This window comes from Drosophila bipectinata, chromosome 2L (genome assembly GCF_030179905.1).
Source record: "Drosophila bipectinata strain 14024-0381.07 chromosome 2L, DbipHiC1v2, whole genome shotgun sequence".
In the NCBI taxonomy this organism is placed as follows: domain Eukaryota; kingdom Metazoa; phylum Arthropoda; class Insecta; order Diptera; family Drosophilidae; genus Drosophila; species Drosophila bipectinata.
This window is the reverse complement of record NC_091736.1, coordinates 12,122,987-12,150,197: the sequence shown is the minus strand read 5'-3', so window position 1 is coordinate 12,150,197 and position 27,211 is coordinate 12,122,987. Positions and strand designations below refer to the sequence as shown.

At 40.7% G+C, this 27,211-nt stretch overlaps 1 protein-coding gene across 3 annotated transcripts; it reads left to right on the top strand.

Moving 5' to 3' along the window:
* The first annotated feature begins 278 nt into the window (after window positions 1-278).
* Window positions 279-27,011, top strand: beat-Ia (beaten path Ia). 3 transcript variants are annotated; one of them, XM_043212631.2, is made up of 7 exons: window positions 279-367; window positions 20,310-20,518; window positions 21,912-22,047; window positions 23,153-23,286; window positions 24,970-25,092; window positions 25,147-25,345; window positions 25,701-27,011. In XM_043212631.2, the coding sequence occupies exons 1-7, from the start codon at window positions 304-306 to the stop codon at window positions 26,117-26,119; spliced, it is 1,284 nt and encodes a 427-aa protein (XP_043068566.1). In that variant the 5' UTR covers window positions 279-303; the 3' UTR covers window positions 26,120-27,011. The 3 variants fall into 3 exon arrangements, with proteins under 3 accessions (XP_043068566.1, XP_043068565.1, XP_070133803.1); XM_043212630.2 differs by having other exon boundaries at window positions 25,677-27,011; XM_070277702.1 differs by lacking the exon at window positions 279-367 and adding an exon at window positions 20,082-20,215 and having other exon boundaries at window positions 25,677-27,011.
* The last annotated feature ends 200 nt before the right edge of the window (window positions 27,012-27,211 follow it).

Genomic DNA, 27,211 nt, shown 5'->3' with positions numbered 1-27,211 from the left:
AACGCATTAAGAACTGGTGTTGCTGTCTGCCACCGATTCAGGATGTTGTTCCACCACGTTTTCGTGTGGGTGTTGTATACAACATCCCAAGACTTTTAGAGTCTGGTACAAAAAAAATGCTTTACATAAGCTCCAGTCACGTGAGGTTTCCAAAGTAGTGAAGCCGATAAGTGATTTTGACTTTTAACATAATTTTTTAAATATTTTAAGCAATTTTGTGGTTATATGAAAAGCTTGTATTTTATTCAAATATTTAATATCTTTTTTCAGAAAGTGGTCGTTCATCACAAGTGTTGGTTCATCATGCGGTTTCCCCGAGTTGTGTGTCAAACGGCTCTAGCCACACTTCTTCTGGCAATCAACTTTGGTAAGCTCAACTAACAATTTTATTATCAATGGGAAATAAACTCTTCCAATTCAAATTTGATAATACATGACGTAATGTTAAATTATTGCCTAATATCTGACCCACATTAATAAACCCTGAATAAAAACGATAATTATAAATTATAATGATGGCAAAACATTGAATTGCAATTATGATTGACGTGAATTAAAAATAATATTTATGTTTATTAATTTCTTATTTTATTAATTTCAACAGTTTTCCGCTGTGAGGACATGTCCCTTCCCCTGTTGGCGCCATAAATGCTAATTAGTTGCTATTAAAATAAATGTCAGAGAAATGTTGCGCGAAAATTTATGAGATTTCGGCACACAAATAGCAATAAAATCGAATTGTGTTTAATCAAACCACAGAGAATAATTCAAATTCCTATGAGGCCATTAAATGATTATATTAATAAGTTATCGGGATTTGTTTGGGATAACCACACAGTGGACTTAGGAACTATTCTTATGTGTCACTGGTTTTTGGAATATTCATTTTTCAATAAATCAAAATTTGATTTAAAGAGCCACCGCATTCAAATGGCAAAATGTGAAGCCAATAACTCACTCTGTCAGCGTCTTCTGGCACATATAGACGATTAACTCTGGCCATACTTTACACACACTTCAAAATTTTATTGCCTCGTCTTTGCGGCTTTCGCCGCCATTGGAGGTCTCATTTTATTTACCAGCGCACATAAATTCCAAAAACCGCACGCACACTCAAACTGCCGCGTATCCAGGACGCTCGTACATGCATATAAATATTTCAGCATCTGCTAGGAGGAGACTACCAAACTGATTTATTCAATAAATCACACAAGTTGCTGCGGCTTCCTTGCTGCCGCCAAGCCCCCTCCGTTTGCCGCCCATTCACCTGGCTTTAACCCTTGAACGTGCGCCGCAGATTTAAATTTTATCTGCATCTTCGACCCACTCAATCGGTTTCGGAGCAGAGTGCCAGGACATGTGTCAATAAAGGCGGAAAATATATCAAATAAATGCATTTGCCTTGGAGGAGTAGGCATGCCCCAGGCTAGCTTATAGGTCGGTAGGCGGCATCTGACAGTTGATTTTCCTCCTATGTATCTATCCGTCGCTCTATCAACAGAAACTTAAATGACAGAGAATACATCAAACGACATTTAATCCCTTCGCGAGACTGAAATTTTGGACTCTTTGTCACTTTGAACGATCCAGTCGAGGAGCTGGCAGGATTTGGGAGGAGCCTCTCACATGGCCGCCTGTTATCCTTTTTTCCACGGCTCCTTTTTCTTCTTCTCGTTAGCGCCCGACATCCATAGAGCTCTGAATGGGTCCGGTGGTCTTGATAAATGCTCTCAACGTGCCTGGCATTTGTTTTGTGTGCCATACCTTTTTCAGTCTTTATTTGGTGAAACACACTCCTTCCTCGGAGGCTGTGACAAGTGACTTTTTGGGCTTAGTTTTTGCAATATTCAACACAGCACCAACAAGTCTTGTAAAATGTAAGGATTATAGTCTTGAAATGTGGCTTTATAAAATGAGGTACAAAATGAGATAGAAATACTAGAGGTTTAAGGTTTATTTTTACTTTAAAAATGGCAAGCGTTAAGGTCAAGATTTTGTATCAACCTTCAGCTCTCTTTAAGAGGTGTTGTAGAATTCTCAAAAATCTTAAGATTCTTTTAACTAAATACTGTACAAATAAAAGGTATTATCCTAAGGTTGGCTCTGCCATGCCTATCTCTGCATCTTCTCAAATGCAGACATCGTATTTTCTTTAAATTAGCTCCATTGAACCCTGATTCACTGCCCTATGCACACAACCTGTGCAGCCCACGTGTTTTGGGTCAGCCAGAGGCGCCCATTAGCCATGTAGGAGAGGATTGGCCACCCACACCGAAAAAACACGCCCCGCAAAGGGAAACGAAAGTCTGGCCGTGCGTTCAATGTCGCACAAAAACGTTTATTAACCTGCCATTATCGAGCCGGGGCCCAAGTGCACTCGATGTAGATGAGGACATTGTACTAGACTCCGGAGACCTTTTCTCCCCCATTCCTCGTCCTTGTGGCAATTCACAATTCAGAGGGCCGATAAAAATCTCCAGCACGCACCACAATCGGTGTGAGTTGGCCATTCGGGTGTGTGGCACTCACATTTCTATTTTGTTGAACAAAACTCACATACAAGTGGCTAATTAGCTGGGGGCCACGTAAAACGGTCGTGCACTTGATTTACTTTTAATAACCACATGCTGAACCTTGGCCCGGAGCTGTTGCAAATTTGTGACAGCATTATTTCCATTTCGGCTTGCTTCAAACTTGTGTTAATGTCTTAATGTTATGGCCGACCAATTGTTTGGGGAAATTGACATTTATTCGAGTTTTGTGCCCAGACGAGCTTTGTTCGGAAAATTAGAGGCTATCATGCACAAAAGCCTGTAATTTGTATTAGCCGCAAATGTGATTTAAATTGCAAGGAGCAAGCATTCTGGGGAGGATATCCGAAAGGTGTGGCTTTCTCTTGGCTTATTGATTTTATTATGTTGACATCAATTAGAAGTCAAGTGTCTGATGGTCTGATTAGGTTTGTTTCGGGACATCCGAATATTAAATTCCAAAACGAACTTAATAACAATCTAGCTTCAAGTTAGCTTCGATCAAATAATATATGTGCAGTGTATTATTGCAATAATATTGTTGAAATTAAGGTTGTTTAATTAAGCCATTGCTCTAGTTTCCTTTGCTAATTTCATCTTCCGGAAGATGTCATTTTAGTGTCGTTTGCCGCAACTCCTTTTCACTTTGTCCCATTGCCTTTAATTAAAACGCAATCGAGGAAGCCTCTTCGGCTGAAAATCAATTCCTGTATATATTATCGAACCAATTATTGAGCATACCGTGGCATGGAATTTTTGATCCGATGACATCTAGCAAACCATTTTTCCACTCGAGACATGCCACCGCGCAGATCTCCTTTCGTCCTGCCAGACCTGCCATTCAAGGATGCTTGACTTGGCTTCGCCTTTCGCTTGGCATACTTAAAACTAACAGGCAAATCAATGGAAGAGGGTATCGGGGAGCTCCTACTGCTGCTGCTGAAAAAAAAGAAAATATGAATAAGCTGCGAGTGTTTGGAATTTCGAATTCCAGTCGTTTCCTCGTTTGCTAAAAAATCATACCAAACGCTAACACCAAACCAAACCAAAGGGAGGCGGCCCCCGAACAGCTATTATTGATGCAGAGACCTGTGCACCGGCATAGTGGCAGGAAGGGGTAGAATGGGGGCTGGCCGGATCGTTACATAAAATGCATAAAAATCTCGATTCAGCTAAAAGCTAAAAAAAGAAAGCAACGCGTCGCCTGGGATGGGTGGGCAAATTGAAGCTTTAGCCACGACTGACAAACTGCAGCTGTAACGGCCAAATGTTTTTGGCCATTTTATTTTTCATTTTCGCTTCGTTTTCGTTGTCAAGCGGATGGGACGAAGCTTAACAATTTTTATGGCGATGCCCCATGAAGGCCCGGCTCCGAAATATGGATGCCGTGGGTGGGCGGCTGAGTTCGAGCCATGGGTTAAGCGGCTTAATTGCTCTGGTAAGGTCAATTCTGGGTACGCAAAGCCCTCCAAAAGGAAACTATTTTCATGGAATGCCTGCAGGCGAAAACCGGTCCGGAGGCATGAAGAAATTTGCATAATAACAGGAAACAATTTTGTGTGTTTGAGTGCGTGTCCTGGGCCACCATATGAGATCGCATTGGATCCTGGCCATCGGCTTTGGTTTTGGTTCCGTAGCAATGCACCGGAAAACGATGTGTTAGCTTAACAAAATGCAGCTAAAGCCCAAATTACAGAGAGAGAGAAAACTATATCAAACGAAAAATAACATTTTTTCGTTTAAGGTACTCCGCTTGAGAATCGGATAAGAATTGGGGAAGATAGAGCCATCACTGTGGGCCATATAGGGGAAACCACATTTTCAAGGGATCCCATCAAGAAAAATGGACAAAAAATTTGAAAAATATTTTGTCTCACGATTTTGATGCAGAATGGTGAAGAATCGATCCAGAAATCGTTTAAGGTACTCCGCTTGAGAATCGGATGAGAATTGGGGACGATATAGCCATTATTGTGGGCCCTATAGGAAAAACCCCCTTTTCGAGGGATCCCATCACAAAAATGGACAAAAAATCTCAAAAATATTTTGTCTCAGGATTGTGATGCAGAATGGTGAAGAATCAATCCAGAAATCGTTTAAGGTACTCCGCTTGAGAATCGGATGAGAATTGGGGACGATATAGCCATTATTGTGGGCCCTATAGGAAAAACCCCCTTTTCGAGGGATCCCATCACAAAAATGGACAAAAAATCTCAAAAATATTTTGTCTCAGGATTGTGATGCAGAATGGTGAAGAATCAATCCAGAAATCGTTTAAGGTACTCCGCTTGAGAATCGGATGAGAATTGGGGAAGATATAGCCATTCCTGTGGGCCGTATAGGGGAAAACTACATTTTCAAGGGACCCCATCAAGAAAAATGGACAAAAAATTTGAAAAATATTTTGTCTCACGATTTTGATGCAGAATGGTGAAAAATCGATCCAGAAATCGTTTAAGGTTTTCCGCTTGAGAATCGGATGAGAATTGGGGACGATATAGCCATTCCTGTGGGCCGTATAGGGGAAAACTACATTTTCAAGGGACCCCATCAAGAAAAATGGACAAAAAATTTGAAAAATATTTTGTCTCACGATTTTGATGCAGAATGGTGAAGAATCGATCCAGAAATCGTTTAAGGTACTCCGCTTGAGAATCCGATGAGAATTGGGGACGATATAGCCATTCCTGTGGGCCGTATAGGGGAAAACTACATTTTCAAGGGACCCCATCAAGAAAAATGGACAAAAAATTTGAAAAATATTTTGTCTCACGATTTTGATGCAGAATGGTAAAGAATCAATCCAGAAGTCGTTTAAGGTACTCCGCTTGAGAATCGGATCAGGATTGGGGAAAATATAGACATCAATGTGGCCCATATAGGGGAAAAATCCATCTTCAAGGGATCCTTTGACGAAAAATGGATACAATTTATTTTTAATTTAAAAAATCGCTACTAAACTAATTGAAACTATTAAAAATAAAATATATAAACTTTCATTAATTAGTAGCCTGCTTATAATACTTAAGGAACGCTAGTCGTGGATGGCATGTTATTGTTTTTGAAACACACTAATTATCTGGCAAGCCCCTGAGACCCGGACAGATTTACATGCCACGGAATTTTAATATACGCACGTGGGCATCCACACACGGATGCCATGTACGCCAGCCATTATCCGGCGGACTCCTTGCATAGCCGGCAAATAGTTAATAATCATTATTAATATCTACGTGGGTAAACGCCTGGCGCATAACAGCAAAACATTGCATGCACACGCCGGACCAGGACCAGAGACAGCAATTTTCACCTCTATTATGCAGCAAACCACTAAGCCGAGGCCCCCACACTTTCCCCAATTTCCCGGCTGACCGTCGAGCTGCAGTCTAATAAAGAGCATTATGCAGGAGGTTGCTCCAGCAAAGAGTTTGTTTTTAATTAAATAATTAACATGCGATTTTCCGTCTGATGCACCCAAGAGCAACTTGACCCTTGAAATGTAAAACTATCATCATGTTTTATCATAAATAGTTGTGGAAGACTAATCAATATATTATGGCTACATACTCTTTCGTAACATTTAAATAATTGAAAGCCCATTATCCGAATTAAAATCGCAGCCAAATGTCAGGCTCATTATTTCCAGCTGATATACCTTCTATAATTGTCAATGCCCATTCCCTTGGAGAGGAAAATTTAATTGCATTTGTTAAATTGAGACTTTTGTGGAAATAATTGATTGTCTTGGGCTTGACAGGTTTAATCAACTCGTTGAGGAGATCGTAAGAGTGGCGACATATTAATTAATATTAAATAATTTGAATTCATTTGATTGTTCTCCGGAATCTAGCATTTTGTAGTCGGAAGTGAATGGCATCAGGAACTTCCTTTTCGGGCTGCCACTACGAAATGCATTGCAATTCATAACCTGGCGGACGAAAACACAGCCCCCGAAGAAAATTGTTCAATCCGGGGCACAAAGGGACTGCTGCATATTTAAAGGCAATATCTCCTTCACATGTGCGACTGCTGGCATTTGCAAGTCGGGCAATCAACAAACGGCACAAAACGTGACCGCCCCTCCATGTCGCTACTCACCTTTCACCTTTTACCTTCTGCTTTCACCAATGCTTGCGTCGAAGCAATAAAAACTTAATGCAAGTATTTTCCCTCAGCATTTTGCCATTAAAAAGTGCACGATAGTGCATAGCGCAGTAGGGCAGGCCGTGCAACAGGGATAATTTAATGGTTGAACAACTGCAAATAAAGATTGCTGCGGCTTTGTGTGCCGAGAAAGTGGCAAATTAATAAACCTGACAGTTCTCCCTTTTCTAGTAATTGCTATTGCTGTCGCAACAACAAAGGCAATAAAATTTATTGATTAAAAATTCCTTTCCACTCAATGCCATCTCCATGTGGAAACCTTAAACTGTTCCATTCACTGCCATTCCAAAGAAAAGTTTCAAGCAACAAATTATTGCACATTTCGACGTCGTGGATGCTTGGCAATTGTTGTTGCCTGACTGTGACCTCAAATAATGAACGTGCAACCAAGCTGAGTTTCCAATAAACACGTACGTTTCGAATGGCACTAATGGGTCATACGGAAACTTTTTCCGAGCATTCGTGGCATTCGCCGATTGCGATTGACATTTGTAGGAAATCGGGGGCACATGGGTGTTCGCTAATCAGAATTTGTGGCAAACAAGTTGCGAGAGTTGCTGTCAATTTAATTGATATGATTGCAAAGTGGTATTAGCAATTTGCTATTGATTTTTGTACAATCGAAGAGAATACCAAAAAGTACAAGCCATTTCGGCGTTTTATCAATAAAATAAAATGTCAAGTTCATATTTGTAAGCTTGAAAAAATTTAAAGAGAGATAATTAAAAGGGCAGAGGTATTCGTGCCCTGAAACCACAACTCCCCAGCTTCTGCACACATTTATCTCCACAGGACTCCATCAAGAAACCACAACACACCCACACTCATGCTCAAGTCCTCACACTCATGTGAGCCGCAAATCAATGAATAAAACTTCACACAAAACTCAATTTTCAACAAGTTTTCCGCATTCTAAACACATTTTTCTCGAGCCCCGCCCAGTGGAAAACAGTTCCAAAACGACACACTGTGGCCGACACCAGAAACCTCGAACGCTGAGACTAGGGTTGTTGGTTTTTGAAAAAATATCGTATTGATGATATTTGCTGTGAAAAAAATATCAATCGATAATATTCAGAAATATCACCCAAAAAAATCGATATATCGAGTATTTTCGATATTTTTTATAGTCAGCTAAATTTGAAAAAAGGTTATTTTTAAATTTAAAAAAAGGTTTTAATATGTGTTTTTATCCGCCATGAACTGCAAATAAGACATATTTTTTTATTTAAAAAGTGAATTGAAAAAACAACAAATATTTATACCCACTCTCAAGCAACTTTTATTTAAGTTCTTTGAAATAAAAAATAACAAAATTATTAAGGACATTGTATTCAAATTTATTTATAAAAAAAACTTAATAAAAAAAAAAAAAGTTTCATGGAATTCATGGAATATGTACTTAATAATTCTAATTACTTAATTCTCTTATTTAATGCTCTTAATTACTCTTAATTACAAAATAAATCTTTCTTCAATGATTTAAAAAAACTCTTTCGGTTATAGGCTGGTCTGTCATTCGACTACGGGAGTCACAGACAATACATTTAATGGCAGAAGCCAACCGTTCAGATGGAACCGAACTTCCAGGCGTGATAAGAAAACTTAAAGCAACCTTCGCTAGCATCGGCATCGTTGAAATTTGTGAGTTCCAGAATTCCAACGGATTTGTCTCCCAACTACAAAATGGCATACTCAAGTAAACCTGCATTTCCTTTCTTTCGCAACAAATATCGGAGAACACCAACTCAAAAATATTATTATCGACTATTTTTGCCCAAAAAATATCACGATAATAATATTTTTTTAAGAGAAAATATATCGATATATCGATATTTTGATATATTTCCGACATCCCTAGCTGAGACTGAAACTCGGAATTAAGGCCAAGACGTCATGATAAAAACTTTTGTCCTTTCTTGAGTAAAATTCCTTCTGGTTGTTTTTGTTTTCCGGTTTCCCTTATTTTTTTTTTGTGCTGAACTCTAGCCGTGTTGGTTTCCTGCCTTTCACACGCCAACTTGAACTTGACGCATGTTTGTTGGCAAACAATCCGACATCTCACGCCCCCGCATCAACCCGGCTGTGTTTGCCTCATTAAAATGCGCGGCATCGGGTCGGTGCCATCAAGCAAAGTTAAAACCAAGAGGACTGTGGACTGGCTGTGGCTGCCAGAGCTAAAGGAGCAAAGGACCTGGTCTGACCTGCCGTTCAGCATCTTTGAACGTCAGCCAAACAAATCTTATTTAATTTGGATTTGGCGCCTTTGCACGCCAACAGGCAAGCTCCATTCCGTTTCATTCAGCGGAGATGTCGTCGTGATTTTCTAAAATCTTAAGAAATATAAACACCATTTTTGGAAGTGGTATAAATGAGGTACACTAAAAAGTTCTTATATAAATTGATCGCAATCCTGATCTTTAATTAGTAAGTTTGTTTAAAACTCTCTTATTTAAGAACTTATATACTTGTTTCTAAAGGTTCGTAGTTAGCTAAGTTCCTCTCCAATATCTTATCCATACATTTTATGTATTTTAATAAAAAAGTTTCCAACTGTAGACATCATTAATCATTGATTTAGGCTTATGATAATAGTTAGAAACTAATTTGGGTTAGGAGAACATGCCTATTGGCTAGGCCAATCACGTCACGATGGCATCGCCAGGAGCCATTGACAGGACCCCCTCGAGTTGGCCTTTGGAAGGCCGCAGCTGTTGCTTCGGGGATGGCAAGTGCATTTGAATGGCTTGCTAACTTGCCGCCTCACTAACTCGGCGGGCTGCTGTTTGCCAAAGTGTTAAATGTCATGAAGGGTAAGCGCAGCTGGGCCGTTGAATTTATGGAAGTTTCACTGCGCATTTACATTTACTACATGCCGTATTTATTATTTATGCTCGCTGCGCGGAATTCGAAGGGAAGGGTAGGCACTTCCTGACAAGACGCACTTTCCACTGATGTCTGAGTCCTAGCCCCTTGGTCTCAGTGGAGCTGGGTGCCACCATCCAACATCCATGGGATTTAAGCTTTTTATTAGTTGCGAAACTTTTTCCGCTGCCTGTCAAATATTTCATAGCTGTTGCACACATTTTCCCCCTGAATTTGGCGCAATCGTATAGTTTTTTGCGAAATATTTTATTATGAAAATTGGTCAAGGGTGTGCAGAGTGCAAGGAACTTCCGCTTGACAGTTGAAATGTGCAGTTCTTTATTATTTAACGCTCCTGGCTCCTGGTATGTGCTGACAGGACATGCGTGTCTGGCACACTAATTAAAGGCAAATTGATTTTCCCAGGCTCCGAGGACAGGGACAGGGCACAAAGCTCTGTAAAATCAGTCATCAATTCAGTGGAAACAAAGGGTGAAGCACGAACAAAGCTTTAAGAATGTGAAAAGTTTGTGCTGGAGGCATTTCGTCTTTTATTTAAACTTCTGTCCTGGCATGCCAACTATTTCGTTTAATTTAAAAAATTTTTAAATATCTCGGGCCTTTGCCGCCCGTCATTTTTCACATTCATTTCTACTCCGCCTTGGGATATTATTCCCACAAAGTATGCGAAGCATCCAGCCTGAAATACAAATCCTCGGAAAAGATTGTTGCTACATTAATAAATTAGTTCAAGTAATTGAAACTTTGCGGTCTTTCCAGGATAGAATGGAAAAGTTTTTGTTGTTTGCAAACAAAACAGCAAATAGAATTATTGTGAAAATAAGCAGAAATCGTTGTCTGACAAATCGCTGTGAACTCTCCCGAGTATTCATCGTTCGGCCAGACCTTCCTCAACGATTGTTGACAATTGTTTGGGGAATCGGTGAAAGATTATTTAATTTCACAGCCTCGCTTGAGACGCAGCCAGCCGAGTCTAGGGACGGAAACTCATTTCGCCAAGTGGAAATTTCCAAATGAAAAATTGAACTGAGGGGAAAAAAAAGACGACCAATCTTTGAGATTCGAACAGGTGTCACCTGAAAAAAAAGTGGCAAATGAGCAATTAGCCTAATTTGCACAGTCAATAAGGTGAAGTTAATTAAGCGCAGGTTCGGTTTGGCCTCCTGCCATTATCAATTTCCGAGAAAAACAATTAATCATTTATACGCTCATTATACTTTAAAGGTGGCTAAATTCGACTTAATTTGTCCCGGCCCATCGCCCGGCCCGTCCCCACTCGGCAGCTGTCGTCTGAAATCCTCTGGCGAATTTTTGGGCGTGGAAATTGTCAAGCCAGGATGAGACAGGTCCTCCCCGGACCTCGCTCGTCCCTGCGCCTTTGCCAGTTGGTCTATTCGAGCTGGCTGCAATTGTGCCTGAAATTTGCTCGATTAGCGGAACGCTCCGACAGGATAACGGACTGGAATGAAGTTGGCCTAATCGGATGCGGTTCTTGGTGATTTGAGTCGTGACAATTGGCACACAGAGTGGAATGTTGAAAGGACTTCCGCTTGCCCCAAAACTTAAGCTATGAAAAAGTGCAACACTTGGTGTTTTGAGGGAAAATGCTTAAATTGTTTTAGTTATGCATCCAATTGAGAATTTTAAATTTATTTTAGGTCTAGGATTAAATGGACAACCAACTTTATAATAAAATTTAAAGAAAACTAAATTTTAAAAAGAAAAATTAGCAAATCCTCTGAAGAAGCACCAACTTCTATTCTGGGCTACCAATTACTGTAATTAACATTTATGGTGGTGACCTCAAAAGGCGGTTAAGACTCCCTCCCTCTCGCTGCAACCCGTTAGGTAATTAAGTAGAAAATTGCGAAAATTAACAAAATAAAAGAAGAAAAAAAAATACAAAATCGAGTCGAGTTTTTACTGTTCTTCTGGCCTGGGCTAGGAGAGATTTTCGGCCGTTGGCTGTGTGCAGGGTCTTAGACTGCTTAAGGAAAATTAATTAAAAATAAACATGGCACACGCTTGTTCTTTGGGAAATGCCAACCAAAATAGACCGCAGGCACCGAGGAAAATGGGCAAAACACCAGCAAAAAAATCCAATGAAGAGGAGAGAGAGCCAAAGCGTTGGAGAAGAAAAACCCATATCCAGACAAATAAGAAAAATGAAAGCCGAGCTAGCCAAATTCCAAACAAAAGCTCACGAAACATTTTGCGGCCACAAATCCGAGACGATAAGAAAATAAGTAACAAAGAGCAGGATGGCGGGACGAGGCTCCAACCAGAGTGGGCAGGAAGAAAGGTCCTGGCTGGAAATGAGAGAGAGTGAGCTCCAAAAGTATTTAGTAATTACGTGAGGGCACGAGCAGGGGCGTCTGCGGCGAGACTGGAGGGGGTAGGAGATTAGAACAGACTTTCCCTGGCTAGGTGAAAATTGCATTAGAGCCGTTCCGGAGTGGGGCCCGGACTACTTCCCCTAATAACTCGGGCATGCGAGCTTCCATAATACGACTCGATTTTTTGACCCACCCGAAGCGGAATGGTCAGGCCCCGTCCAGGGTCGGGGTGCTCGAACACGAACACCCCTAAGGGTGGTGGGGACAGTATGCCATCAGACACATGAAAACTTTAGCACTCAGGAAACAGGAAGCTATTGTTCTGCAGTGCCCACCCTCTGACCCCAACGGTAATTGTCCTGACCCCTCCGGGCACCTACTTTAATGCCTCCGGACCTTGGCCCCCCACTTTTATTGCGGTTGCGGTAGGCCGAGCCCGTCAATTTGTCTGATGTTTGATGCATTTATATATTGATGTACACAATATGCAGCTGGCAGGTAATTTGAGTTAAATTTGTTAGCAACTTTGACCCCGATTCGAAGGTCCATTCAGAGCAATTGCATTTGGAGCAAGTGAATGTGACATGTGTCATTGGGGTCAAGTTAACTAGAGGTTATCAATCGATAATGGACGATTTTTTCCGTATTCTTACTAGGACATGTTATGCATCACTAACTATTTAAAAAAATGTTCTCTTAATTTGATTAAGCTGTTCTAAAAATCCAGTCCCAGTTTTTCATTAATCTAGTTCCCTGCAATCATCCAAAAAAAGTAAAAGATAGCCTTTTCTTGCAAAATAATTTAAAAATTTTCCGGCACTCATTTAAAACCCCAAGGATGAACATGAACATGAACAAATTGCATTAAAATTTCACCCAAATATTGGCTATAGAATATTTCTGTAAAATGATTGTTGTACACAAGCCAGAGTAAACAAGGAATAAATCCTATTTTCCCATAAAAGGGAAAATATCGTGGCGAGATAAATCGAAGCTTGTAAGCCAAAGAAGAAAATAGCCCAAAATGCATTCTGTATCAAAAGGGAAAAATAATAAAATATTAAAATAAATCAAGAGGAAAAAACAAGCTCAAAGTAAATAAATACAAGAAGAAATATTCCCAAATTCAAAAAAAGGAAAATAATAGAGATAAGCATATTTCTGAGGGAATAATATTCATGCATTTACAAAGGACGAGTTTTCCGAGTCCTAGCAAAAACAATATGATCCGATTATCCATGAAACAGTAATATAAGTTGAAGTGGCAGACTTAGTAAGACTTTATACAAATTCCTAACTAAGAAACTACTCTTTTTTCAATACTATTTAATTTGATCAACTTTTCAATTAATTTTCTCAACCAAACCAGCTGATCCATTTATCGTCAATGCTCTTCTTTGAATGGGAAACTTTTATTGAACACTTTGTTGTTTGTCGAGACCCAACAAATCAAAGAGAATAGCTATAAGTTGGGCCTTCCATAAATTTCCAAATAGCACTGCCACAGCCCCTTATTTGTAAGTAAAGTTGATTCCACATTGGTTATTTGTGCCATTGAACTGAAGAAAGCGAGGGAAATTAACGCAGGCCGCTTTAATTTGCAATTTCGATTCAGCTGGCTTTCCTCGAATGCCCTTTCAAATGTCTGTTTGCTGATTCGTAGACAATAAAGCACCGGGGTGCATGTCGGGGATTAATATATTAAACGAAAAGACCCTTCCACTCGTTTTCCTTTTTCCGCCCCCGCACTAAACTTCCCAATCGATTCACCCTCGCCCACAAATCTTCATCCCGATCCGTCGTCGCGTGAGTGTACCAAATTTTGGCTGGCAATCAAAACGCATTGCCAATCAATTGATTTACACAAAGCCCCCTTCCTGCCAACATGCCCACCCCCAGAAAGCCGCCCCCCACTCCGTCATTGTTCATGTCTGATTTGGCAAATGGCTGTCATCGGGTTATCATAATGTCACTCACAGCGACTGGGTGGACATGGTAGACATTTCTATTTCCAACAAAAATTGGTATGAAAATAAAGTTTTGAATTTTCAAACTTTAAAGATATTTTCCTGGCCATTTTCTATTAAGTTGTTTTACTTAATATGACACCGAATTCAACTTAAACCTGAAGCATTTATCTTGTTTTGTGTCACCTCTGTACGGCTAATTAAACTAATCCAATCCTTGACCGAAAATCAACAGCCAGAGTGTTAAGTCAAGCCAAAATATATGTTACGGCTTTTGGCCAGGACCGGACTAGCTGGCAAAGGACAAATAGGATAACAAAACATGACAAAACAACAACAGCCAGTGAAGCAGGATAAGTTCCGCAAAAGACTAACTTAAATTTATAGGCATTGAGAACAGGAATTGCAACTTCCGGCACGACCGGCAAAACATATACTGCCACATACTGAGCGTTCGGGGAATTCCCCAGATTCTGCGGGGCGCAGAGGGACTTACAAGGCAACTTCATTTCGCAGGAGCTGGAACTTTAGAGAAGTTCCCATGAACCGACAAGGATGAGGATGAGGATGTGGATGAGGACGAGGACAAGATAAAATATAAATGGCTTCGGTTTGCTTGCGAGTGGGTGGAAATTTCGAAGCGGAAGTGCCACTGATAGCCGTCACATGCTGGAGATTTACTTATTAATGCCTGTTTCGAGTCCTGGGCCGACATCCTGCTCTGCTGGGGGGAATCCTGCGTGGCTTTGCTTTGTTTTCAAGCCGCCCCAACGTAACTCCCATCAGCTTGGCACCTTCCTTGGCTTTTTTTGCTTCCCTCCTGTTGACTTTCGACACCCTCCTGTGTATTTGAGACATAATTTTGCGCCCAGAAGGATGTCTCTGGCTAAGGGACACTGCAGTCAGAAAGGACAGGCTGTTGCTCTTTGCTTTTAGTGAATTTGACAGTTTTATACGATTTATGTCATGGTAAATTAAAAATTACGCGTTCTGCCCTTCTCTAAAAGTAATAGGGCTTGCTGGTGCAAGACGAGGAGGGTTAATTCCTAGGGTGAGTACTGCGTGGGTGTGCCAGGGGTGGGTTAAAATGCGTATAGTAGAATATATTAGAAAACAAGACATATAGAATAACTTTGGGGGTGGCTGAGCAACATATCTATTCTTTGATTTCATCTCCAAAGTAGTTTCTACGACAAGGGATCTGAGATAATGATGATTTATGGATAATATTTGCATAGAAAAATATCTTTTAATAACAAACAGTATAATAAAAGTCATATGTGAAGATTATTTAAGTTTATGCTGGAATTTTATTTTAGCTTCAAAAAACAACCATATAAAAATGAATTTATTCTATTCAGAGATTGTAAATCTCCATTTTACATCTCTATGGTTTTCATTTTCCATTTCCGACCTCACAAAAAATGTATAAAATTCCAGCAACGAATCTGGAACGTTAATCTCTTCGTTAAACTCTAGTTATTTACAGGTCAACAAGTCGCCAGGTCTTTTCGCGATAGAAAGTGGAAAAAAAGGGCCACCTGAAAGCCTGAAAAATAAAAGGAGCCTTGAACCCGACCAGGCCACCCGACCAGCGAAAAAGCGATCCCCTCGGCCTAAACTACCATTTAACAGACACTTGTGTGTCCCATTTTGTTCGCCTTGCCACGACAAATTGTATAAAAATAAAATGCTCCAAATGGAAAGGTGGACGAAAAAATACCGAAAAATTTAACAAATCCTCAAATAATTTGAACGTCTGGCCGTGTAAGGATGTAAGTGTTAGTGTGTTAGGGGGCGTGGCAACACGGAGCACTGTATAAATTTCCACCTGTGCTCCGTGCGAGGAAAAACACGCTGCCACTGCAATTTTCGCCTCTCGGATCGGCAAAGGAATGCAAAAGCGTGCAAAAAATGCCAAAAAAAGGAAAGAGAAAGGGAGAAGGAGGTAGAAAAAGACCGCCGATTGCCACACATGTATGGGTTAGACAGGGAGCGAAGGATCGAAAATGGATAATAAAAAGCTCATTGCAACAAATTCCTGCACAATTTCCAGTGTTAGATTAGAAACCGTGCACAAAGGAGTGAGTCAAGGGTTTTCCAAAAGGCACCAGCAGTCGGGGCCAGGAGGGTCTGAAGGGTCTGGAAGGTGTTGGTTTTAAAAAAGAGAGCAGACACCACATAAAACGCTTGGGTTTTCTACTTTTTTCATTTCTAAAATCCTTCTGGAGGCCACCATTTTTACTCGTATTTTTCTTTTATTACTTAGCCAAGCCGTGTGACTGTGTTCGCTTTCAGTTGTTTGATCCCCGGCACTTTTTCATAGCTTTTCACCTCGCGACCTCCCCAGTTCCAGTTCCACCAAACTATGCGCTATCTCTCTCGCAATCTATCCGCCCTCCCTTTCTCGTACTTGAACATTTCCCACGTTGCTTTACACTTGGCCACTTGTTCGTGGGATTTTATGAGCTTAGTTGGCGATTTAGCGATGCTTGTCTTATTTAGTTTTTAAATAAATGGCCAAGGACGTTAAGTTGGCTTTGCCTTTTGCACTCCAAAGCAAAAGTGGCTAAGACTTGTTGGATTTGTCGTTGCTCGAGGGTTCGTTCCTTGATTCTGAATCAGAACAGGGCGATTATGAAAGGTCTTAGACATAGCCAAAGGGTCTATTAAGGAACCATTATTAGTCTCTTTGATTAAAGTACCTATTTAAAGAAGTATTTGAACCTTTGAAATCTAAATTAGGTATGTTTTTAGTATTTTAGTTTTTAATAGAGTTTTAACTAAATATATTGAGGGTAAGCTTTTTTAGTTAATTCCATTAGAGTACGCCTGAGGATACTTGTAGGCGTTGGGGATGAAACACTGCCAACACTCTGGCTGAAATCTGTTCAAAGTTACATAGAAAGACATTAAATTTAATGAAAAAGCCCCAAACCCCTAAACCAAACGGAGTACAATTTGTCTGTGAGGAAAAGTGGAAAATGTGCCATTAAATGGCAAACACCGAGCAGCAAACTCTTTAAGCGTAAACAAAGAGGGGAACCCAGACTGAGACCGGGGTTTTTGTGCTTAAATTTCATAATCAACACAAAGGAAAGACACAGAACCCAGCCACAGAGTCCTGAATGTCGGCGTTGAATGGCTCCACCGATCCGGCAAAGGCAACACTGAGATGGGGGTGGTGTGGCCCAGGATGGGTTTTCGCTTCAACTTGGTCAGAATTGGTGGCACAACGAGTGCAGCGAGGAGTGCTCATATGTGAGTGACTGACTGGATGTGTTTTTGTTTGTGTTTGTGCAGGACAAACAACAACAACAGCAGCAGCAGCAGTAACAGCAGTGGCAGTGGCAGCATTCATTTTCGCCAAACCAGAAGAAGTGACATAAAAATGCATTAAGCTAGAATTGTCAACAATTTTTCAAGCCACCCCCAAAGGACGACAGACATCGAGTCGAGCATCCCCGACGCGATGGCGTCAAGTCCGCCTGAATAAACAGCCCGGAAAGGACCTCCCTTCTCGGCTTGGCTACGGCCAGAGGGAGACTGATAACCCCAGATGGTAGTCAAATCTGACTGAATAATGACTACCCAACTCGGGGACACTAATAGTGGCCGTTATGGGTTTTGCAGAGCTACATAGAACTGTGGTATTGGGTTACACTGTGAAGCGATTTTGCATTTTTAACGTCAGCACAAATTATGATAAATTTGGCGCCACAACTCCCCAGATATGTCCCGATGTCGGGGGTAATTGCTCGACAGGATTGCTAGAGAGAGCAACCCCAGTGATCTGGGCAAGTTTTGTGAACTCGTCGACCAGGCTAATAGAAAATTAAAACTGTAGATTGCCGCCTTTCCCATCTGTTGCTTGAGTGCAAGTGTAAGTCGGCGTTATGCACATTTCAAAAGCCAAGCCCCATAAACTTGGACTTTGCAAAGTTTCCACTTGGCCAAGGAACTCATAGTTATTCGCCAGTTTCTTGGGGTAAACTGTGTGGTCAGTCAGGCAAATGCTGCTCTTGGCCAGGACTTCATGTGGAAGGGAAATTATGTGCCAGTTGAGGTCATAATGCGGTGGGGTCGAGGGCTCATAGTTTGCCGAAACTTTCAGTTTGCTTCTTTCTAGTTTTAGTCTTTTCAATTAGCTGGTCTGAACTTTCCGAAACATGCTTTGACAGAATGTGTCATAATTTCAACAACTCGGGGCAAAGGAAAGGGCCGGTCAGGTAAAAACTTGAAATGTCATTAACTCCAGGGGGATAATGTATTTCAAAAGTTGACAAGAGTTCACAGCAATGAAGTATGCCATTATTATACTCCCTTCTTTCACCCTTCTCAGGTTAACATTCCATTTGGATTTACCAGATTTGAAGCCTGCAAGGACACAGCCCGTTGCCCAATTCGATTACACGCTCTCCCATAATCCAACTAAAGTCCTTGAGCTGGACAAAAGTAACCAGCCCGCAGAACAATCTGTTAACTGGGCCAACACTTGGGTCTCTTCGAGGATATGGCGGTGGCCGGGTGTAAATCACAGGGCTGCCGGACATTTGTTTGACACTCGAGATGGGACGAGTCTGGTCGCCACTTCTTAATATATGCCGTGCATGTTGCATAAACAAGATTTAAACAAAAGCACAGCAGCAAAGGCAAATATTTGCCGCCGCGTGTCGCCAACAATGAGGCCGGATGAGGCAGGATGGTCCCCAAGGACACCCGTCCCGTAGAATCTGGCATTGCCCTTTCCCTGCCACCAGTGCCACGTCGAGTGCGGTCTCGTTTTTACTTTGTATGCCACTCACGTTGTGCTCGTTATTCATATTTATTGCACACGTTGTGAGAAGTTCCACCTCCTCCGAGTTGGTCGGAGGAGTAGTCCTGCCACTGGAGTCCTGGTGGTGCTCTTCTATGCAGGCCACCTCCCCGGACAAATGGCCTGGTTGCATGTGCATTGTTCTTGCTGCGGGAGGGATGGAGGTGGTAGTGGGAGTGGGAGTGGGGATGGGGCCGAAGTAGTATCCATTCTGGGGGCCCCCTCTTACAGCAGTAGGCGTGCGGCTCGTGTCTGGCTGTAAAAACTTTGCAATTACAGTTATTTGATGGGATTTACAATGCACCTCCCACACTCGTGCCGGGTTGTTTGGACATTCATTTGTTGCCGGATTGTTGCAACCTTGTCTATTTAGTGTGGCATGAAATGGGAGCCACAGAAGGCACAAGGCGCTAAATGACAGTGGGGCAGACATGAGTGGCAGGACTGGCTGGAGAATGGAGTCATAATAAAAGGAAATTGAGGTTTGAGGATGTCTCAAGGGCAATGCAATTTGCCGGGCTGCGGTTGAGGATTTCCGTTCCATATTTTAAATGAAACGTAACTTCTTGACCACAGCCTGAATGCAGGCTGTCTTCAAAACCGATTAACTAATAAATTCTCTCATTAAATTAGTCCCTAGTGTTTAGCGAAAAGTGTTTGATGGCCTGCTAAATGCAAAAAATTTTTAATGTCATCTTTAATGTCAAAATCAGACAGTGATATATTCATATTTTATTACAGGAATGTAATAAATTCAAACAGAATATCAGAAGGGTTGGGCCACCTTAACCCACGGGCCTTTTCCAGGTCTTCCGCTTTGTTATAAGCCGATTTATTTTGCCAAGTCAGGGTGAAAATATCCTTCAATAAAACAGTGAAAAAAGATGTACAAATTTTCCTGTATTAAACATGTATGAATGAAAGTCTGTGCGGGCGCTTTGGTGTAGGAGAGAGAGTTCAGTCAGTTAGAGATTTGTGGCATAAAGCCGTGCCCAAAGTCATGTCAATACGTGATCAGACTAAATATTAAAAATGGCTAAAACCAACAGAGTCTGGTCGAAATGAATATACCCTGCTTTAACAAAAAAAATCATAAAAAATATAGAATATTATTCATGTAAAGTTCCGGTTGCATTATCCATCAGATTAAATTAATATATTCATTCATAATATCATATTCAAATCGATTGTTTATTTTTGCAGAAGGGTAAATCAGTACATCCGACAAGCATCTAAAATATCATGGGAATCGTTGAGTCAATAAAAGCCGTTTGGGATTTATTTAATAAAAATTCCAAATAATAAAACACAAAGTGTCCGCCATAAATTATGCACAACGCCGTAAACCAAAGTAGAAAAACAAGGGCGGCGATTGTCATAAAACAAAAATGAAATTGATAATAAAATAAAAGCAAATTGTAAATTAAAAATGAGCCTGTGATGATTTTTTATCGCCTCCAGTTGATTCCTATTAGACAAAGCCTGTGGGAATTGTTTATTTAGTCCCCTTTTCAGGTCCGATGCGTTGAAAGCATTATTGCCCCAAATGATTTAATGGACTTGTTGGAAGGTTTGTTTTTAATTTTTTTGTGTTATTTTTTCATTTCAGAGCTGATCGCCGCATTACGAGATGTCCGAGTGCGTGTGCCCCATGCGGTGAGGCGCAACGAGAAGGCGATTCTAAAATGCTTCTATGACATCGAGGACGACAGCTTGTACTCCGTGAAGTGGTACAAGGGAAGGCGGGAGTTCTACCGATATACACCAAAGGAGACGCCGCCAATGAAAGTCTTTCACTTTCCAGGTGTCAAAGTGAGGGTGAGTTCATAAACAAACTATGTATTTGCATACATATGAGGATTAAATTACAAGGAGGGACTCCCAAAATAAAGCAAACAAGAATATTATTTTGGCCATTTGCATTTTGAAATGCTATAGTTTCAAATCTTTGTAGAATAGTTCCTTTAGGTCCTATAAATAGACGATAAAATGATAGTTTATTCAAGGCTGTGATTTAAAATGTTGTCAATATGGCCATCAAACTATCAACAGACATTGTTCGCAACTTTGAAAGGTACTAGAGAACCTGTTATTTAAAAATCCTAAAAATATTCCACCCACAGATTTGTGTGTTGGTTCCATGCATGCCACATGCACCCCCAATAAAAAAAAAAAAAGACACGCAAAACACATGAACCAAATAAATTAAACTAAACTAAACGGGTTGCGGCTTCAACAATGTAAAACATTTGCATTTCCAGGGCATTCAAATTGAACGCGTAGCTACAGTTAAAAAGAATTGTCGGCAGTGTGGGGAGTAGATGGATGGAATCACGAGAAATTTCAATGCACAATCAAATCAAAACACGGTTTTTAACTTCCGCTTCATCGCAGTTACGAGCCGGAAAAATAGAATCGCGCACATATCCACATTCTCTGAACATTGAGATTCCGTTTCGGGACCTGAACTTTTTACCATTTTTTTTTATTTTTGTTTTTTAGTTTCGAAATACGTTGGAGGTAGCTGACAATATTTTTCAATAAATATTGGCATTTTTAAATTGGTTCAAAAATTATTCAGGCATATAAAGAAACACGTTGGCATTTTATTTATTTGCATACGGCTTTTGTGTTGGAATTTCTATTTTTCATTCAAATCTATTTTTCCAACTCATGTGAGAAAAAATAAGATAAAACATTCTTTACCATTTGAAGAGCTATTCTCTATCAAATATAGTGACAATGGCAGAAGAATAGAAACGTTTCCCGCCAATATAGAATGGCAAACACAGGTTAAAAAAAGGATAAAAAATAAAAGGTTAAAAATACCTGAAATAAAGCATTCTTCAATACCTGAACTTAAATTCGAAATAGTGATTCTTTTTGTGTAGCAATTATAAGGTATGTGAAAACATAAAACTGAATGTTTGAATAAAAGCCTCGTCGATGGCCAAAGAATGCATATTCGTTTTCATCTTTATTATTGAAAGCCTCGTAAAATGTGAAAAAAATATTTTACTACTGAATATATAGAAACCGGAAGCAATCCAGGGAGATACGTTTGTTGGACAATGTTTCATCTGGCCAGCAAATACGATATGTATAAATAAATATGAATATATGTACGTTCTGGATTTTAAAATAAAATCGAATTTTTATTGTGTGCACTCGCATATCCTCAATACCATCCTTTTTTTTTTGCCTTTTACAGCGAATGTCCTCGAACGAGAGCCAAGTGGTACTCGATGCAGTTACAATGGCTACATCCGGTAAATACAGTTGCGAAGTATCTGCGGATGCGCCCTCATTTCATACATTAATAGCGGCCGCCGAATTGGAAGTTATTGGTAAGTAAAAAAAAAACCCGGAGGCTCTCGGAAAAAATCGGTAAAAGAAATCGTTCCTGCGCCCATTATTCTCGCTTTTATTAAATAGTTTCTGGATCGGAACGGGATTTTATATCCTGAGTAAAAATGTTTGTTCCTCAAAACTTAATTAATTTTTATTTAAAGTGGCATGTCAAAAAGTAAATTAAAAAAACTTTTCAACTTTGATTCCCGGAGGCAATGCAAACTTGCCAAGTCGACCAACTGTCATATTCAATTGGGCGAACCGAGTCTGAGCCGGGGCAATGTGTGTGGGGTCTAAGACTTTGGACATAAAACTTAAAAATAAACTCCGAGTTCGAATGTTTTGGCAGGAAAGCGGACAAAGTACAAACAAATTTGAGGCTAAACGAGATAAAGATGAAGATATTTAAGCCAGCAAACAAAATAAAGACCTTGAGAGCAAATGTTTTGCCAATGGTTTAAGAGACGGTCAATAAACTGACAAACTGAACGTATATAGAGTGGGCTATAGTGGGCGGATAGTAATGTAGTGGGTGGAAGATCCTCTGACGGGCTGGATTTGTTGACGTAGGTAAGCTTAAATTGGCTTGACAAACTTTGGGAAGTGTGTATTTCATGTTTTGTGTCACAAATGCGGATGTGTGCGACTGGCTGGTCTCCATTCCGACATTCCAAATTTCCAGATGATGGACAGTAAGATAAATTATTTTTGTCGAAAATATCCTTAAGAGTGCTCGAGTTGCATTGATGTAAAGATTTTTGAGATCCAGGCTGCAGCATGCAATTAAATGGTAGGTCCGGGGAAACTGCCCTGGAGAACTCGTAATTATTTCAATTATGAAATGGCCTCTTACAGACACACACAAACAGATGGAACTGTCGGCCATTGATTGTTGCACACACACACACCCACATATCCTTTACACGCACACACCCACTTAGCAATCCCAATTGACAGGCGGACAGGTGGGGTCAGGGCTTTGGCCGCATTCTGGTTTTTCCGAATGCCGCAGAGTATCAAAAATATAGTGACAAGAGATCTGGTTCACCTGTAAACTGCTGCTATCTCGTTTTACTCTCATGCTCTACTCTTCCATTGCAGAAACGCCGCACAATCCGCCATTCATAACGGGCATACGGGCTCGATATCGGGTCGGCGACATATTGCGAGGTAATTGCACATCGCGCCACTCGCGACCGGCGGCCAATCTCACATGGACAGTGAATAATGAAGAGGTGAGTACCGCCCCCCTTTTGAAAAGCACCGCCTTAGCCCCCTGCTCCGACAACACTGCATATTCGACGCCCCTGCAAGCGCCGGGAATTATGCAAACACAATTTTCTTGTTTTCAAGCTCTGGCATCTGGTCGAAATTTATGCGTCTGTTTTTGGAAACGGGGTATAGTGGTGTCCGGGAATAGGGGTTAAGCTCGTTCTGTAATTACCAGAAAAACACACGCATTCGTGGAGATCAACGCATCCCAGCTTCTCCTATAACCATACATTATGCCGCCCATGCCCAGAACGTCAAATTTTAGGTGTAATTTTTATTTTTTTCGGCCATCGTTTCATCCATACATTTGTGCATATGTGCACATCGTATCTGGCAATCGGGGGATACGGATATGAAAATGAAAATGGAAATGGGCCTGGTTCTGGTCCTGGGAAATGTGCGGAATTAAGAGAGGTCTGAAAGTACCCTCGAGTCGGGGGACAATTTTCACAGCTTTGCATTTTACATTTCTCAATTATATTTTCCACTTGTCGAGACCTACGCCCACTGAACGTGTACACGTCCGTGGCAAGCACTCCGGTTACGGGTGAAAATTAATGTTCCCGTAGGGAGTGGGAAACCGTACCATTAACTTCTCGCATCCGTTTATTTAAATAGGCCCACCAGACGAGTCAGTGGTTATATGTCTATTTAAAAAGTTATTTCAAAGTATCCTTAGAATCGTCTAATACAACTGGCTACCCTCCAGAGTCTAGATCTAGAACTTAAATCATATTTTTGTTTAATCCTTACAAACAATGCCCTGTTTAATTTGGCGTGAACATGCCATCAGCCATATGGGAAATTAAATAATAAAAGACGCTTGCCTAAATAATTAGCTTTCATTTCCGGCACAAAAAAGGCAAAGAGCAGAGTGAGAGGGGAGCTTATCGCAGAAAGAGACGGCAACTGCAATTTCAGCATCAGTCAACAGCAAACAATGCTTATTGATGCTGCATTATAGGAGCAGCTCCACCGGAAACTGAAAACGGGTTACAGCCAGTCGGAAAACAAAGCCAACACGCACACGTCCATTTTCCTCCTTCTCACTAACACACACACACACATAAAATACACACATACAGATGCATCAATACAAACATACAGACAAACCACAATGGCGGGTTTGGGTGAATAGAAACGCGAATGGCGCTGAATTGGTTGGCGAATTGAGTTGAGTTTAGTCGAGTTGGCCACGCTTGGTCGATTGAATGTCCCTAATCCTCTACACACCTCACCCGCCACTCGCCGTCGCTCACAAAATACGCTTAAACAATACAGAAAAAAAAGTAAAAACAAAAACAAACCACCATAAACATACCACAAGCCCGGCATACGTAGAGAACCACTTGCGAAATAATCGAGTAACATGTACAAAAGCCAATGTTTCCCACAAAAACGAAATATCTAGGATTGCTAATCGGTCACTCTGGTGCATAAAGCAAATTATTCAGCCGTCCAGAAGTCAATTAAAGCTGACAAAATGGAAAATATGTCAAATATCTATGGGAGCAAAGTCCATTGAACTCATATTCATAAATGTTTGGACTTTCAACAAGCTATGTGACTGAATTAAATGTCTAGAATAAGATTGTACATCCTTTGACAAATATTCAATTTTTAAATATTTTCCTAATTTTTTTCAGGTGAATCCATCACACGTGCGTCACCACAAAGTTATTCGAGAATCCCGCAATGACCTGGAATCCTCAATAGTTGGCATACATTTTGTTGTAACCGATCAGCACTTTGACAATGGAAAGCTAAAGGTAAATCAAGTAGAATTTAATGTGGTGGCTGGTCTTTAATACTCCCCTTTATAGCTTCGGTGCAGTGCCCAACTGCATGACATTTATTGGAAGACCACCGAAAAGATTGTTCTCGAGGTGGATCCTTTCACAAAATACGGAAATGGGGCTAATGGAAATAGGGTTAGCCCCGACGAGTTCTATGACCAGTATACTCTTCACGAGGAAGACCAGTTCCACAGCAAGAAGAGTGGCCTCCTGACGCACCTGCAGGGTGAGTAGAACAGCCAATTAGTGCTAAGACACACTTATCCATATACACTAGAGAAAAAAAAAAGAAATATGAGGCTACAGTTGAACTTGTGTATTTTGAATTTTAGTTTTTATTGGGCAATCTACCTTAGGGGAGTTGGGAAGTATTCTATTATTTAGAAACTTCCATGGCTCTTTTATACCAATTTTCTACTAAGACCATAAATTGATTGACACTTTGGTTCAAGTTACACAAGTTCCCCTGTAGTCAGTTAGACGAAAAATTGCCAACTACAAAAGAACATTGAATACATGACCTGCATTTGTCTGCGTCTCTTTCTATTTCTCGCTAGCCTTGTTTTATTTTGTATTCCCAGGCGAAGAAGACGACGGCATGGGCAACGGTGTGGAGGATGGGGGCGCAGCCTGGCGAGGAGCCGGCTCGTCCAGCTCCCGTCCAAGTCCGTCGTGGGCGGCAGGCGGAGGCGGACTGTTGCTGGCGGCGCTCAGTTGGACGCTCGGCAGGCAATTAGTGTCGTCGCCGCTGGATGCGGCGTCAAAGACCGAGAATGTGTACAACACCTGCAAAGCTCAAAACTCGCGCAGCCAGGGCAACCAATGCAACCAGGGCCGCCCGGGCAGGAGGCACTGTCAAATCCGGCGGACACACGCTATGCGGGTCATCGCAACAAAGCACAAGAAAGGCCTGCGGGCCTCCGACTGCAGCTGGCAAGGATGCAGCACCATCACCATCAGCACAAACAGAAGCAGCAGATGCACCCGGCAATTAACATGATTCAATTGTCACGCAACTCTAGTGCCACACTTCAGGGATGGAAGGGATATGGAGGACATGGGATTCAAACCAAAAACAGAAACGGAGAAGGAGACGCTAACGGAAGTAGAGGTGGTCGAGAGAGTCCAGCTGAATAAGAAAGAAAAGGATATGGGAACTATTTCAGCCCAAGGCCAAGACCCAGAAGCAACTGCAAAATGTATCTAAAATATTAACACACCTACACTACCACAGAAGACACTCGTTTCAGCTAGCTCAAGTAACTTCAGAGGCATTTAAGTGAAAATACAAAATAAAATGACAAGAAAAACGCTGCAGCGATACTTATTTGTTCACCTTTCCGAGGCGGAGGAGCTAGAGGGTTCGAAATGGTTTCCGGCTCATACAAATTTCAGGAAAAGCTTTAGAGTGTATGCTTAATTAATTAATGAAATTATGAATTCAAGATGGACTCCACAAAACTATTTATATTCGAATGATTTGAAACCATTTGGAAGCCGCTCCACCCACTTAGTTTTCGTTTCATTAGATGAGTCGAAAAGCCAGAAAACGAAACATGTTGTGCTAAGCTTTTAATTCTTAGTTCACTATACATTTATATATATATTTATATATCAAAGTCAAGATTATTTATAAATCATATAAATGATGTTTATATATATGTATATGTACTATATAAAGTTATACTTAATATGCCTAAATGTATTTGCCACAAAACCAAAAAGCAAACAAACGGCGAAGTTAAGCAATTAGATCCTAAGTTTAAATATTGCCTACACATGTAAAAGAATATATGTATTGTACTTGTATATAATATATAATTGGAACAAGATAGAAAGATGGATAAAAGATATGTATATTATAAGTATTTACGGTAGATAATCAAAATAAAAATCAGAAGAGAACTAAAAGGAGAAATTCTTTTCATTTGGGGTGGATAGAAATTTCAATAAATATTTTCTTTATATTTTATTATTTATAGCTCTTCATCATCTTTTGTTCTGCAAAGACTAACATAATTAATTGGCACACATTTGTTGGAATCCCTGGACAAATTACTCATGAATCTGCCCCAAAACCATCTTAGGAGCT

Bases quoted from the DNA above. Each gene is read 5' to 3' on its own strand.
- beat-Ia (XM_043212630.2), top strand. From the start codon at position 304: ATGCGGTTTCCCCGAGTTGTGTGTCAAACGGCTCTAGCCACACTTCTT. The intron at 368-20,309 runs GTAAGCTCAACT...TTTTCATTTCAG, and splicing joins TCTTCTGGCAATCAACTTTG to AGCTGATCGCCGCATTACGA. The intron at 22,048-23,152 runs GTAAGTAAAAAA...CTTCCATTGCAG, and splicing joins CGCCGAATTGGAAGTTATTG to AAACGCCGCACAATCCGCCA.